This window comes from Raphanus sativus, chromosome 8 (genome assembly GCF_000801105.2).
Source record: "Raphanus sativus cultivar WK10039 chromosome 8, ASM80110v3, whole genome shotgun sequence".
Classification (NCBI taxonomy): Eukaryota; Viridiplantae; Streptophyta; class Magnoliopsida; order Brassicales; family Brassicaceae; genus Raphanus; species Raphanus sativus.
Window position 1 is genome coordinate 398674 of NC_079518.1, and position 15969 is coordinate 414642.

The 15969-nt window shown below is 33.6% G+C and overlaps 2 protein-coding genes across 2 annotated transcripts; both read right to left on the minus strand.

The window, feature by feature from the left end:
• Window positions 1-186: 186 nt before the first annotated feature.
• On the minus strand, window positions 187-1351 carry LOC108819625 (NADH dehydrogenase [ubiquinone] 1 alpha subcomplex subunit 13-B-like). Its single transcript, XM_056993196.1, has 3 exons — window positions 1045-1351; window positions 683-754; window positions 187-606 (listed from the first exon to the last, which is right to left on the minus strand). The coding sequence occupies exons 1-3, from the start codon at window positions 1257-1259 to the stop codon at window positions 462-464; spliced, it is 432 nt and encodes a 143-aa protein (XP_056849176.1). The 5' UTR covers window positions 1260-1351; the 3' UTR covers window positions 187-461.
• A 6139-nt stretch (window positions 1352-7490) lies between these two features.
• Window positions 7491-11736, minus strand: LOC108819083 (uncharacterized). Its single transcript, XM_018592072.2, has 7 exons — window positions 11599-11736; window positions 11163-11255; window positions 10802-10936; window positions 10623-10712; window positions 10384-10533; window positions 8675-10266; window positions 7491-8574 (listed from the first exon to the last, which is right to left on the minus strand). Exons 1-7 carry the CDS (start codon window positions 11644-11646, stop codon window positions 7692-7694), a joined length of 2991 nt encoding a protein of 996 aa, XP_018447574.1. The 5' UTR covers window positions 11647-11736; the 3' UTR covers window positions 7491-7691.
• Between the last annotated feature and the right edge of the window lie 4233 nt (window positions 11737-15969).

A 15969-nucleotide genomic window follows, 5' to 3' on the forward strand; every position in this document is an offset into this window, starting at 1 on the left:
AAAAAAAAACTTGAGAGGTGATGAATTCACAATCAAAGACCAACAACAAATAACCGGTTTAAGAGTAACCAAACTCAAAATCCAAATTCTTAATAGAAAAAGTTTAGTTCTAATTTTCCTTTGTGATTAGTGATTACCGATTTGGTTCTACTTCAGTAATTATGACCAGATGAAAACCCAACTTAATAGACCGAAAAAAGTAAACCAATCTTGAATGATTGTTGACAAAAGCTGTTTTTTTTTTGTCTCATTTTACCATTGGAACAATTACATAAACAAACACACACAACGATTAAAGTTCCAGCAAAACCAGTACAAGAGCAACTGTCTGTTGAATCATTCTTCTTCTTATTACCCAGTGAAAAAGATAAAACAAGAACATGTTATTAACCCTCACTGAAACAATTCATTCATTCATCACCATCATCATCAAATGCATTTGTGAGAAACTGAGAAGAGGATCACCAGACATCAGGACGGAGTTCCCCAGTCGCCGGAGGCATCCAACGACCAGAATTATAAACGTTCTCGCCAACCTTCCATCCCGGAACATCCTTCATTACATCTGCCTCGTAGTCCAGATACTTTTTCCACTCAGACACAAACCTATTCAACACAAATATCGTTACTTACTGTCTGAAGGTTGAGGAAAGCACGAGTTATACATTAAGAAAACCGTTACCTTTCATCTTCTTCGGCTTGAAGAATGGGAAGTATAGCTCTACGAGCAGCATATTTCTCTTCCTTCAAAGCCCTACACATCAAAATCAAAAACTTTCAAAGGACCTCAAACCTTATAACTTATCAATACCGAATTCACTCACTTAGCAAAGCTTATCCTTCCATAGGTTAACACCAATGCATAAAACCAATAACTTAGAAATACATAAAATCAAATTTGAACGCTTCTGGCCTATAACCTACTAGAAAATCGCAACATTCATTCCATTTCCATCACCAACACACATTGGACAGTTTCGCAAATTTTTTTTTTGACAAACACGAAATGATCACTATTAGCTACACGAATCTCTCCTTTGTTACCTGCGGATCTTGTTACCCTGGCCGACCTGGTACATCCCCCAAGCAAATGCACCAGAAACAGTAAGGAAAATAGCCATAGCGCTAGGACCCGTATTGGATATCCGTCGAGCATATCGAACCGGCGCGAATCCACCCGGTGGCGGACCATCTTGAAGCAGAGGCATGTCCTTCACACTCGCCATCCCTGCCTTCTTCCTTATCATCGCCTCCGTCATCTTTGCTCGATCGAATTTGACTCTCTGATCGATCACTGAGATTCCGATTCGATTTTGCTTACCGATTAGTGTCCTGTCCTAGGGATTCATAAGACAGGACATAGTTGTTTGTTTTCTTTTAGTGAACTGGAAGGCCCAAGCCCATTCTTTTCCAAAACAACAGATATATTTTTTTTCTTAAAACAACTGGGCCTTTACGAGGCTTAAACCCATTTTGTAGAGATATTCTCTGGTGTACTTGAAATAGATATGTTAAGATGGATTTGAAGCCCGCAGGCTTAGTATAAACGGGCTGATCTATAACCGTTCAGGCCCGTTTATGAGTTCTCTTAAACCCGACCGAGTGTTGTAGGGATTCAGATGGTTGTTGGTAAACTTATGTAAAAACAAGTATTAAAATAAAACTTTGAATAAATAATGTCTCACAACAAATATATTTTATTGAGAAATTCTTAGGTTCACCCTAGAGTGAACCTGTAAGTTCACCCAACCAATAGGATTTCGTTATTTCATATTATGTATCTTTAAAAAAGAAAATAAAATATTGTCAATTTATATTATATTTTTAAACTAAAAAGTAAAAATAAAAATAAAATATTTATTGCAAACAAAACACATTAAAAAATATTTTTAATACCGTCAGCCAAACACTAAATCATAAACTCTGAACTCTTTGATAAGCCATATATCCTTGGTAAATCTCAAACACTTGGATAAATTCTAAATTCTAGGGTTAGGATTTATCCATGGGTTTAGAGTTTATCCAAGGGTTTAGGGTTTAGTATTTAGGGTTTAGGGTTTAGTATTTTTGCTGACTGTGTTAAAATATATTTTTAAAAAATCCAAAGATTTAAAATTTATCCAAATGTTTGGAGTTTGTGATTTAGGGTTTAGAGTTTAATGTTTTGTTGGCGGTATTTTAAATATAAAATCTTTTTTTTTTGCGACTACAATTATTTTCTATTTATTTTTTATTTTAAAAACATAATAAAACTTGACAATATTTTGTTTCCTTTTTTAAAAGATACTGAATATAAAATAACGAAATCTTATTGGTTGGGTCACTCTAGAGGTGAACCAAGTATTTCTCTATTTTATTAGCTTCAACAAACAACAGAAGATTAAGAACACACAACAGCTAAAAGAAGAAAAAAACGAAGGGAAACTAAACAAACTAAACATGACGAGACTTATTAGAGAAAAAAAGGACCGAAGGGAAACTAGACACATGACGAATGTTGGAGAAGATGAGTAGAGATGGGCCTCAAGCAGAAAAAAATCCCATAGCAACAACCTGGATCCGTCTTGGCTGTAGCGGTAGCGGTAGCGTCAGGAGCATGAGGATTCTCACCGATAGCCTTAGTGGCAGCTTCCACCAAAACCTTGGTTGTGAGTTCTCCGGGACTTATCAGTGCAGCAAACAAAGCCACCGTGGCAAGTGCATTGGAAGCAGCTGGAGATTGGCTCTCTGATAAGGCTTCGATGAAGACTCTGGTTTGCTCGTCTCTTATGGCGGGTTTGTTGAGATGTTGGTTTCTGAGATCCAGATAACGCAGGAAAAGGTATCCAACGATAGTGAGTCCTGCGTATCCCCCGGCATGGAGGAGGCATTTCTTGGACTTGTCGTTGGGGTGGAGGACCGCGCTGGAGTTAGACATCAGAAACAGAATCACGATGGTCAGCAGACTCAACGCCAAGGCTTGGTTCTTCGTGGACATCTTCTCGTACTCCATGGCCGAGTAGCAACATTTGGTAAATGCGAGAAACCACGCCATTTGTTTTTTTCTCTTTGATTTTTTTTCTTTTTGGCTTGAGTACGTATCTCGACAAACATCATGGTCTTTTTATAAGAGACCAAAAAACAGTCCAGATCCTTCCTATTGCGTCGACACTTGTCACCTTCTTAGTATGTATGGTAAAAGTTGGTTGTTTGAAATACACGCTGGCCTACAGCTGGCTGGTAAAGTATCAATTCTTACTGTTTCACTTTTTTGGCTGCTTACGTCCTCTGCGTTTCAGCCAGGTATGCAGTATCCCGCTAAGCGGGATAAGATGTTTAACGAAAATTTAATTCGTTTATCATGTTTTCGTTAAAAGTTCAAATAAATGTATGTTTCTAAAAGATCCACGTTTTGAAAAAACTTTCGTTTGAAAAAATATATTTTTTTATGTTTTCAATACATAAATTGTACATTTCAAAAAATATAATTGTATTTATTAAAAATCTATTGGTTAAAAATTATGGAGAATAATTCATTAAGAAAAACAATGCATTGGTAACTACAATTTTATGTTTTTTTAATAAGCGTAAAAAACTTAAAATATACATTTTTGAAAAATTGAAGAAGTATTAATTTGTTTGTTAGTTGTGGATTATCATAATTTGCCCCAATAAAACCTTAAATGATGGTGGAATAAAAAGTTATCATCATATGTCGTGTGTGTGACTGTGTGCACATATATAGCGATGCAGAATAATAATTTTGTCTTTTTGTAGATTTTCCTCTTGTTTTAACTGATTTTTTTTTTCATTCTTCCAAAATTACTTTGTAACATTATTGTCCAAATACAAAGATTGCTTTCATCATCGTGACATAAGGGGTTGCAACTTGCTCCTAATACAAACTCTACATTAAATGCTTATATTGAAGACGATCAAAATGCCAGGGAATCCTATTAGCCTATTAGCCTATATGATTAATACAAACTCTACATTAAATGCTTATATTGAAGACAATCAAAATGCCATGGAATCCTATTAGCCTATATGATTAAACCGGTTTACTCATATAGTACTCTATAGTCTAATAATCCTATCCAAAACAAGACATGAAATCAGCATTCCAAGTACATTCAATCACCATAGGTTAACACCAATGCATGAAACCAAAATCTTGAAATACTTAAAATCAAATTTGAACTCTTTTCGTCTATAATCAAATTCAAATTCCATCACCAACACATTACGCAGTATAATTTTTGACAAATGCGATCTAACAAAACGAAATGTTAGCGAGCAGCAGTAAAAAAATCACTATCCATGGCTCTATGTGGAGACGACAATGATCGAATTTGCTTCTGTTTATGGGGTGAAATAAAGGTGAGACTGGAGATGGAAAGATTGGTGCGATTGGGGTGCGTATCTCCTCTCCTCTGGAATCATTTGTCACGGTTTGGCCTTCAACATAGATCCTAATCTGAAGTACTTTGAGCACATTGTGCCTTGTGGGATTGCTGATAAAGGAGTTACATCTCTGAGAAGGGAGACAGATGCTCTGCTTCCTTCTGAAGAAGTGATTCATGAGCATTTGGTTTCTTGTTGTGCCAAAGCGTTTTCATATGATGATGCTGTGTGTGGAAGGAAGATCCTTCATTCATTGTGGACAACCAGGAGAAGGAGTATAACGACTAATAGTTCTTCTTCAGGTTTATCTCCAGTTTTGAATGAATGGATCTTATTTACTCTATTCACTTCGCTATTCGAATAGTTTGTTGTGCCTCCTTTCAATAGATTTTGTTTCCTCATATGTATATACAAATAAATCTAAGAGATTTCGTAAGGAGTTTAATTTTGTTTCCTCATATATATTTGATTTCTATTTCCCAGTTAAAACAAACTTTGTATAAATCTAAAAAGATGAGAGTTGTATAAGAAACATTGTTGGTCAATAAAACTGAAAAAAAGATAAAGAGTAGAGCATATAGGAAACAAACCATAATGCAGAAGGTATACCTAAAAACAGAGAATAAATGGGAGAGATGGAATAGATGAATATGATGAGTAAAACAATGGCCATGACATGACTAGCACCCATGATGCCGCTTTCAAAGGTTTCGGGTATGTTCTGTCGGAAGACGTAGACCCATAAAGTTACACCACAAATAAATGTTGGAACAGCTATGTGAATCTTCGAGTGTCTTATATACAAATATATTGCAACGTTTAAGGCTATCAAGAGTGCGCTCATGACAATGTCTAAATCACGAATTTGTTTAGCCTGCATCAACCCACCAGAAGAATGTATTGAACTATTTGTATATACAAGAAGAGAGAAGCCTAACTTGTTAATACAATCGACTGTCATACAGATATAGTGATCACTTCAGTTGACTGGTACAAGTATTCAATTTCTGTGTGACAACGAGTAAGAATCTTTTATGGGACTCACCACCATGGACGTTGCTTTTTGGTAATATTAGTTTGATTTTCATCGACCGTAGCAGCATGATCCATGGTTTCGCTTTTTGAATATTAGTCGAAGTTAAGGCCTTTTTTTTTTGATAAAAGTTTAGGCCTTAGTTACTACTTATATATTGAAATCTTTTCTGTTTTACCTTATACAATTATCTAAGGGTTTGTTGATTAATGTCAAATCTCAAAATGAATATTCTTTTTCTCAACAGTTCTTATCTCCTCTGATTATATATTATTACTATAATATTTTTTCTTGTAAATATTGAAACACCTTAAAGTAAATAAAATAGTAAATTCAAATGTCATAAAATATCTCAGATTATTAACTTCACAAGAGAACATTTTAAACTAATACAAATAAAAAGAAACACAATGAAACGAACGAAACTAGATTAACGAAGTCTTTGAGAAGATGACCATCATAAAAAGATTTTTATTAGATATTTCATTTGATCATGCATCTTTATATATTTTTATTATTTTGTTGGTAAAAACAAGTTTATATATTTATCAACATAATCATATATTATCAAATCATTTCCATGGGAAACATTTAACTTTTTTACCAAGCTTGCATGGGCCATCAGGTTTGATAGTCCAGGTAAATTTATAACCGTCATCTTGATCTCTCTGAGCATCAAATATATCAAAATGCTTGACCTGATTGTTCCATTGGAAGCTGCAGAAGAACAGTGTTGATTTCCATATATTTGGCTGAAATGAAAAGTGGTAATCTGTGTTGGCAGCCAACTTGTGAACCCCTAAATCGTCATCTTTGGATTTGCAATGAACCGTAAGAAGTGGACCTCCAAGATTATTTGTCATCGTGAGGTCGGTTCTGGGCCAAAACGGTGGTAACTCATGACTTGGACCAAACAAAAGAACCATGATCAGAAAAGCAACACAAAGTTTTAGTGAATTTTTCATTGATGCAGGATTTCTCAATATGATTGCTATACTGGAGTTGAACTTGAAGTAATTTGGGATGGCTCAGCAGATTCAGTCCATATATATAGCGCTTTCGTAGTAATTAGTCAAATGTTTTTTTAGGAGTAATAAATTAGAATCAGTCAAAGAGTAATAAATTAATTACTAACACCAATTGAACAGGCGAATCAGTCAATGTGGAATCACTGAGGCTAGGTCCCAGGCTAGGTCCCACTTGTAATGTATGTTTGTGAAACTTGTCACCCAAAAGGATATGCACAAAACAAAGTGTTGACTACACAATAAGAAAATATCATTAAAAAGTAATAAAGTGAACAAAACAAGTTTTGATGTGAAAGTCTCATGAGTGGTTGATTAAGAATTTATAAATGTTTTTATGAGAAGGCCAACTCCTATGAAACACCAAAACAATAAAACTAATGTAATTTAATTTCTTATGAAACAATAGAAATGACACCGGAAAAAATTGAAATAACATCATTTCACTAAATTTGATATTTTGTAAATTATGTTACACTAAATTTGGTGTAATATTATTAATCACACCAAATTCTGAAATAATACTTTATTACTTTTCATTTAATTATATGTAAACTAATATTATTAATTATTCCTAACTTATAGTTAAAAATAGTTATATCATATTATTTTGTATTTTCATTTTTATTATGACATTACTAAACATTAAAATATTATTTTATATTTTCAGTTAGTAATACAATTAAATGAGTATTATTTTGAAATTGCAACAAAATAAAAGTACTTTTCATAAATTTTAATTTCCACTAAATCTTACAGAAATAAAAATAATATATAAAATAAACTGTGGAAACATAAACTTACCAAATTTTAACAAAATAAAACTAAATGAGATAAATATAATTATTCAACAATAAATAATTAATGTATTGACTTGCTAAACTAAAAAGTTAATATATAACATAGTTTTGGTATATAATTTGGTGTAATGGTTAGTTATGAAAAATAAAATTCAACACTAGAACACCAAAATTTAGCGTTGAATTATGATTAGATTTGCTTTAACAGAAAAAATTGCCATAATACAAATAGGACTATTAGTCATAAACTTTTACAAAACAGTTTTAGCGTGATGTAAATAGAATCTAACAACTGAATTATCGGTTGAAAATATAATAATTTGTCATGCTGGGAGCCCATTTGCTAATATTTGATTTGTTTTTCTTAACACATCCTTAGTTTGATCATCTTTTCCTAGTGCACAATCGAAGTATCGACTATCAGTATTCAGGAGTAACAAAGTATATATCTTACTCGGAAGCAGCGAGGCTTACCAAATGAGACACCAAATCTTCAAGACATGAAAACTGATTCAGTAAACTCTTTTGAAAGTCTTGACTCTCATCTGAACTCATCTCACTTAAACCTTCGTTGATCCTCTTCATTCCCTTCTGCAATAACTCCACTCCTCTGCATATTCCTTCTGGAAGTTTCCTTCTCTTGTTCGATTGTTTCTCTACTTCCAATGATCTCTGCCGCTTTCTTCCTTCTAGAAGCTTCTGCACTGTTGCTTTGACCTGCGTGCCTTCTTTCGAAAGCATCTCGAGTTCCTCTTGTGAAGGCGTGGTCGAGAGAAGCGCTTGTTCTTTATCCAAAAACATCTTTAGTTCCGACATGAACCGCTCTGTTTTTGCTTCTTTTCCAGAAGCTATATCGAAAGCTAGAGCAGCGTCTTCAGGTACGAATCTCCATAGCTGGGCACAGCTAGTACGCGGGCAGAAATAACCAAACGCAGTAACCGCGTGGTGTACCAAAGCCCAGTGGCGTTTCCTGAGAAGCAAATGGTAGAGTTCCCAGACCGCACGGCTCTTTGGACAGGTTTCGGTTCCAGACATCGCGTATGTGCCAAGTCCTGACAAGAAGAGAGCAAGGCTTGGGTTCAATTTATGGAGATGTTGATGACGATGATGATTATCAGTTTCTGCAATGAAAAGCCTTTGAAGCTCTGTTATGACAATATCCATCTCTTGGCAAGTGTATAGCTGCTCCCTTCTTGAGATGATTGATAGTGTTTCGCTGAGAATGTCAGTGTAACGATCCCTTGTCATTTCGTCTTTGGAGATTCTGTGCTTTTGAATGAGAGCAACAACAAATTTCAGAGTTCTGAAGTCGATCTCTGGTATGCTTATCTTCCTACAGAGAAAAAAAAATGACAAACAGTCAATATCCACAAGGATTTACATCACAAATGTTTCTAGGGAAATGTCAAGAGTAGAATATCATAGTTACTTACAGTATCCCAAGGCAAGCAGATAGGGCAAAAACTGGACCTCCCTGAACAGAGTATCTGGAGGGATTTGATTCGTTGAAATTCTCAATGAAATGAAAGAAATCTGCAACGATCTGTTTTTTGGCATCGCTTTTCATTCTGTCTGGAAGGAAATTTAGCGGAAAGCCTTCTAACAGCAAGGCTAGATATGCATCTGGTGCCGATTCAGATCTGCTCTCAGTGGAGATGTTTTTGTAGACTCGAGCTGTTGAAGATTTGGGACTGTGAGTGAGAAGAAAGCAGATGGACTTTGCAGTTCTTCTGAGAACGGAATCAGGACAAAGAGGCGCTTCTGATGTTGACATTGATATCATGAATACACAGAGTTTATCGATCATATTGGCCACCATATCCTCTGTGGCATGACGAACCCAGAAGCACCAGAGTTCCATGACTATCTGCCAGCACAAGAAGTGGGGATGCAAGAGATTCTGGAGTAAGAGTGTTTCAAGCTCTTCCCAGGCAGGAGATGAAGACAGAGTAATCATGAGGGTTTTGATAGATAGAAGCAGAGCTGAAAACATTGATTCCCAGATTATTTTCCCCGAACCATCTGCCACTGGTAGCTGATAAGAAAGGACTGAAGTGTAAACCTTTTCGTCTGTTAATACATCGAGAAGCCATTGCAGCTTTCTGGTGATTGCAAGCTTTGCATCTTCTTCAAGCTCTGAACAATATCTCATGACAGACAGAAACAATACAACTCGGGCCAGGAGCAAACCTCTGGCACTTGTTGCGGATTCAACAGATAAAGACAAGATATCCACCAAGGATGGTTCTGTCTGCGAATCATAGTTCTGTTTGTTACAAACTTGGGTTGAGAAACATTGTTCATCTATGAACAATGAATCAAGAAGTGTGAGCTTGAGTTCTTGTGTTATTTCGCCTGTGTTCAGCAGTGCGCTTAGAAGATCTACAGTTGTTTTCTCCAGAAGATCCGTCATTACTTCACTTGCGTATTGGCCATGGGGTTGTTGGCTTAGCGGAACTTTGAACGCAGAGATCATCAAGATGCAGAGTGATATTTCCTTGAACACCATAGACGCCTGGCTCGGAAACAGCGCCGCAACTTTAACAGCATTGATGAGATAAAATTTCACAGGAAGAAAGACCCTTCTGGCTTCTGTTGCAGAAATGTTTTCCTTCACTGAGCAAGACCAAGCCTCAGCGGCAAATCTCAGAGACTCCTTGATCAGTGATAATAGCTTTATAATGATTTCTCCTACATCTACCTTAGATGCCAACGTCTGCTTGTCTATCTGAAGCAATGTAATCACACCCTTCCATGATGTATTAAGAATTGTCACAAGATTACCACCATCTCTTGCAGCAAGCATACCCAATTCGCTCATAGATTTAACTCCCATCGTAATCATGCTAACCAAATTACATACAGTGTTGCCTTCATCCATCCTTGCTATTCCTACATTTCCATTAGTCTTCATTTCATTCACACACTGAGTCACCGTAGGAGAGAACTCTTTGCACAGATGAACGATAGAGTCAATCACCCCTTGCACAGCCTTAAAGATCTCCGAGGAAAAAGATTCAACTTTCTGTTTCAAAAGAAAAGTGAAAGCTATTAACAGATGACAACAATGCTAAACACTAATCTCAGTCAAAACATATGTCAAATAACCAGCTTCATTGTTGAGATGATTTCCGGAAGATACCTTGGCATTCAATAGCAGCTCCTTTGTCAAATTCAGCTGCTCTGAAACAAACTTATGAACTGTAACAGCTGAGGCATCATCACTCATGAAACATATTTTTCCAATAGCAGTAAAACTTGAGGCAGAAAAGCGAAGATAGTCCAAAAGAAGCTGCATAAGAATGATAGAACAACTCAGTCGGCCATTAAATCATTAGCTCTGACAGACATGTACTTACAGAAACGTCAAACATCACCAACCTGAAAGAAAACGTTCGAATGCTCTTCCTCTTGCGACTCCTCCATCGACATAACAGACATGTATAAATGCTTTGCACACCATTGGCTTACCTACAAGAAGTGGAGAAAGAAAAGATCATACAACAACCCTCTCGAACTGAGGCTCAGCACAAAAGCAGCAAAAAAGGGAAACATTATACCTTAATACCAAAAGCGAGAAAGTACTGAGAGCAATCAGACCGTTCCAAAGCCAGGTATTTTGATGCAACATGTAGAATTTCTTTGTTTAACAAACACTGTGACACGTCAAGACATGTGACGTCTTCCCAGAGTGACTATACTGTTGTCAAGGACGACTTGAAACATGCCAGAACATACCATTTAAACCATATCTAATTGCCTTAAGCATAGTAGTAAACCAGAAATTCATGTAACACTTAAACATATCAAACATGAGACATCACAATCCTGAATTCACGATATTTTCCTTGAAACCAACAATCACACACATAGAGATAATAGCGTGTACAAACTAAACCTATTTCAACCAAGTGTGGATACTGTTAGGCTCTGGACGAAAGACGGGACATCGGAGTTCTCTTGTGTATCTAACTGAGCCAGCTGTGTGAGTAGTTGAACCCGATTCTCGATAAGCTGTTGGTGTACACACACACACACAGAGGAACGTGAAACCTCGTTAGACCTATGATGACTATGAGCTCAAATATATAGAACGCTCTCGACTAAAATCCATTCCTACATAGCTACAACTCCTAATGTTCTTCGAGGATACAAACAGATTCAAAGCTGCGGAAAACTCAATCCGGACCCAAAATCAAACAATCAGGAGGAATCGGATCGTGGAATTTACAATCGAAAGAGACAAAAACACTGCAGAAAGAAGATTGTATGGAACAATCACGAGATTTATAACTGGGGGAAATTTGCAGATTCCTAGAAAATCAATCAAAGCTTAGTGAGATAAGAGCAAGCTTACATCGGAAGATTTGACCTCCTCGAGTATCCTCATCGCATTGTTCTCCATCTCTCTTCCTCTCCCTCTCACTTTCTCTCGGATGTTGTTGATACCCCCTCGAAACTGAGAATGGCTCTCTTACTTACTCTCTTAGCTTCCCGCTCTTTACAGTTCAGCTATCGAAAATATCTGAAATGTAAAGGCCCGTTGGATCTTGTTGGGCTTTAAAGTAGCCCATATGCTATATATCGTTAAGATTAGTAACTTTTTAATAGAAAAAAAAAAGACTTCAGCTTTTTTATTTTTTAAAAAATGCTCTCACCTTTTTTCCGCCAAAAACCCAAAACATTATAAATAATACTTCATAACGTAAAATTAACTCCGATGGTAGAAGTTACAATCGCAGCTCATTTACCACCAGTGTTAACTCCTGGTAATTGAATTCAAGATTCAATACATGTGATGTCTGAAATTCGTAGACTATATAGATTTTGACTTTTACTAAAAATATATTATTACTCCATATAAGTATTAGAGATGGATAAAATAACCAAACGGAAACGAATCGAGTTAATCTAACCGAAATTAAACCGAACTAAATCAAACTATATTATCTACATAATTTAATTAGTTCATATTTTATTCAATCCAAATAGTTTGGTCTGGTTTTGTTTTAAACCAAACCAAACCAATAACCTAAAATTAATAAATAATACATGTATATTAACATATTAATATTTTAGTTAAAGTCATACTTTCCTTTTTTCTTAACCTCTATATTTTTTAACTCCCAGATAGGATGCATATAATACTATCATAAATATTCACTAACTCTAATCCTAAACTAGATTTTCACCCGCACGCCCGTGCGGGTGTATATTTCAAAAATATATTGCTATTTATTTTTCATGTCAATATCAAAATTAGATAAAAAATTCAAATATGAAGAACCAAACCGGTCACGATCCGAAAGAATAATATCAAACCCGAACCAAAATTGATTAAATATCTAAATTATTCAAAATTTTGATATTTAGACAACTGAAATCATAACCAGTTCGAACCAAAGTATTTTGAATATCAAAATGTATCCAAAAAAAATTATATACTTATATACATATTAATTATTTTTAGTTTTATTGTATATAAAACATACATAATATATATGATACTTTAGGTTGGTTTAAATACTTGAAAATATATAAAATAGTCAAGTATAAATATCTAACATAGTGGAAGTACACTCAAAACATCAAAATATTTAAAATAATTATTGAGTTTTGATCCAAAATTTAAACCAAACCAATTTATATGTTAAGTTTAGATATTATGACATATATTATTCAGATTTATATACAATATATTATTTTATTTATAGATTTTAAGAAATTCAAAATATATAATGAATTTTAAAAAATAATTTAAATGGGTTATCCGAACCTGAACTGAACCCGCAAAGATCCAAATATAATTCAAATTGAAATTTAGAAATATCTGAATGGGGCTGAAATCTTTGACTCCGGAAACCCGAAACCCAAAACCCAAACAGATCTGAAACGAACCCGAATGGATACCTGAACGTCCAGCCCTAGTCATAATTCGAACTGAAATTTAGAAATATATGAATGAGGCTAAAATCTTTGACCCCGGAAACCCAAAACCCAAACCGATCTGAAACGAACTAGAATGGATACCTGAACGCTCAGCCCTAATCACTATTATGTATCATATATATGTCATCATATAATTAATTTTATTGGTTCATTATATAAATAATTATATAATTAATAGTATTTTATATGTACCATCTTATAAATAATCACATATATAATATTCTTAAAGTTTAATGTGAAATATAAAAACTATAATTTAAGTTGGTATATGAAATTAATCTTTTTGTTGTATTTTTCTTATATGTATTGAAAACATTTTTAAATAATGGTTATTGGAAAATATTTTAGTAAAAATAAATTATAATGATATATTTAAATAATAGTTTTTTGATAGGTATATATAAATAAGAAAATTTTAATCCACTAAATGGACTTTGATTTGTTGGTGTATAAATTTATAAAATGTATAATTAACATAAAAACCAATTAGGTATCTAACTACTTTAAGCAGAAAGAAAAAGATGGACGTTTATCATTGAATCAATTAGATGCTGACAATTGATTCAACATTATTGGTTTACTAATATATATAAGTAGATAACCTAATTTATGCAGAGATTTATATCAGTGTTATACTTGCATTGGTCGACATTTGGGTTTAGTGATGTTCTCGTAAACTAAAATTCAAGGGTTGCAATATTTCTAATGATAACTAAATTAGATATTGGCATTTGATTAAATCTAATTAATTTAATAATATATATAATCAAATTTATGTAGGGATCGTGATTGTGGTCCGACAGAATATTAAACTCATATTATGGTTTGTGGTAGATAATTGAAATTATTAATGAAATTTTAATGGGCTTGTAACTTTTGGGTTTCTAATGTGGCGTGAAAATTTTACAATATATTTAGAAAAGTTATAGAATTAATAGCAGTGGCAAAGCTCGTAAATAATTAGATGAAGTAAGGATACTTTTCCATTTGTACTTCACTTTTAATAGGATAGATATGTAAAACCTAAAGACTGTACTAACAAAACAAAACCTAAAAATTAATTGCATTTCCGATTTCTATTGTCTAAAGGTAAAATTGTCTAATAAAGACCAAATGTAGATGCAAATAATCTTTTAGTTAAAAGATTTTGGAATGCTTACAAGTTTTGGTTATGTTAAACTGAACCACACCAAACCATTATAATCTAACTAAATCTAAACCAAATCGAATTAAACCATATCAAACTAAATCTTAACCAAACTAAACCAAAAACTAAACTGATATGCTTATCTATCTATCCTTAATAAGCATACATACAATACAAAAGAAAAAAAAGAAAACTCTTATTATAAACGTCCTAATTGATCGCATGCGGTTGAACAATAAAGAATTGATTGCATGCGATGCAAATTTAAGCTGGGCCACTGGAAAAGTCGATAGAGAGCAAGACGATGCATGAAACAAGTGTCTGTCATGCAACTCGTATCTTCTTTAATCTTCGTTACTCTCATCCCAAGGCCATTATTAGGTCCTTTATTATTGGTTATATATTCTGGGATTCTTGCTGTTTTCGCCCACATTTATTATATATTTTTCTTTAAAATATGAAAATTGGCAAAATAATTGTGTACTATATTAATTATTCTATAGTATATAATTTAAAAATTTGAAGTATCTTCATAAATACTTAATTAAAATAAACTTAAAACATATGTTAATTATGAATTAAACACATCATATTGATTTGCACATTGAGCTAATCGTGCATTCTTATGTTCTTGTAAGTTGTAATCATCAGCGATTAAGCGTGGGTAAATATATGTGTATATATCATCTTTATCTAAGTTTTTATATTGGTTAATTTTAAATTTAATCTATGGCCGGAATTGGATCAGCCATAGATATATGTATCAAAAGAAAAATAAATATATTCACTTTTATTCAATTCTACTAGTATACGCTAACTTTCATGTTAAACACAGGTTAGATCGATTATTTTGAAGGCATCTATATATATATATATATATATATATGAATTCAGATATTTGATATCTCTTTGGTCTGTTGATAGAATGCAACAGATATAATATCTAGATACGTTTTCATGCAACAGATATGAGTTGTAATAATCAGCGATTAATCGTGGGTAAATATCTGTATATCATCTTTATCTAAGTTCGTGTGTTGGTTAGTTTTGAAAATGAATCAATGACCGGATCATCCATATAGAATGTATGCATCAAAAGAAAAATGTATATATTAGCTTTTATTCAATTTTACTAGCATATGCTATCTTTCGATGCTTTTTTGGTAAACATATTTCGATGTTAAACACATGTTGGATTGATTATTTTGAAGGCTTCCATATTATATGAATTCAAATATTTGATGTCTCTAGAGTCCGATGATAGAGCGCAATAGACATATATAATATCTAGATTCATTTTCATGCATATATCAGTTTCTTTTATATCCATTATTCCGTGAGTAATTTTTATTTGACATTGTCTTTATATTTTTTTTTTTTTTTTTATCCAAATATCTTCATTTTTAATTTATTGTATATAGATTATAAACATCAACGTAATTATAAAGAAAGTATACTTACAAAAGTATCGTTAGAAGCATTAGCATATATATATATATATATATAGTTGCTATAAACTTTATATGAACATGATAAACATGCAAGGAAATTGAACACATCGACCAAAACAAACCATAATTAATACTCAACGATTAAGCATAGAGAGTCGCATTACATAGCATCACAGCCGAA

Coding starts and splice junctions, on each gene's coding strand:
- LOC108819083 (XM_018592072.2), bottom strand. CDS start 11,646: ATGGAGAACAATGCGATGAGGATACTCGAGGAGGTCAAATCTTCCGAT. Junction 11,256..11,598: donor AGGAGGTCAAATCTTCCGAT/GTAAGCTTGCTC, acceptor GTACACCAACAG/CTTATCGAGAATCGGGTTCA. Junction 10,937..11,162: donor CTTTCGTCCAGAGCCTAACA/GTATCCACACTT, acceptor ACAACAGTATAG/TCACTCTGGGAAGACGTCAC.
- LOC108819625 (XM_056993196.1), bottom strand. CDS start 1,259: ATGACGGAGGCGATGATAAGGAAGAAGGCAGGGATGGCGAGTGTGAAG. Junction 755..1,044: donor CAGGGTAACAAGATCCGCAG/GTAACAAAGGAG, acceptor TTTGATGTGTAG/GGCTTTGAAGGAAGAGAAAT. Junction 607..682: donor CAAGCCGAAGAAGATGAAAG/GTAACGGTTTTC, acceptor TGTGTTGAATAG/GTTTGTGTCTGAGTGGAAAA.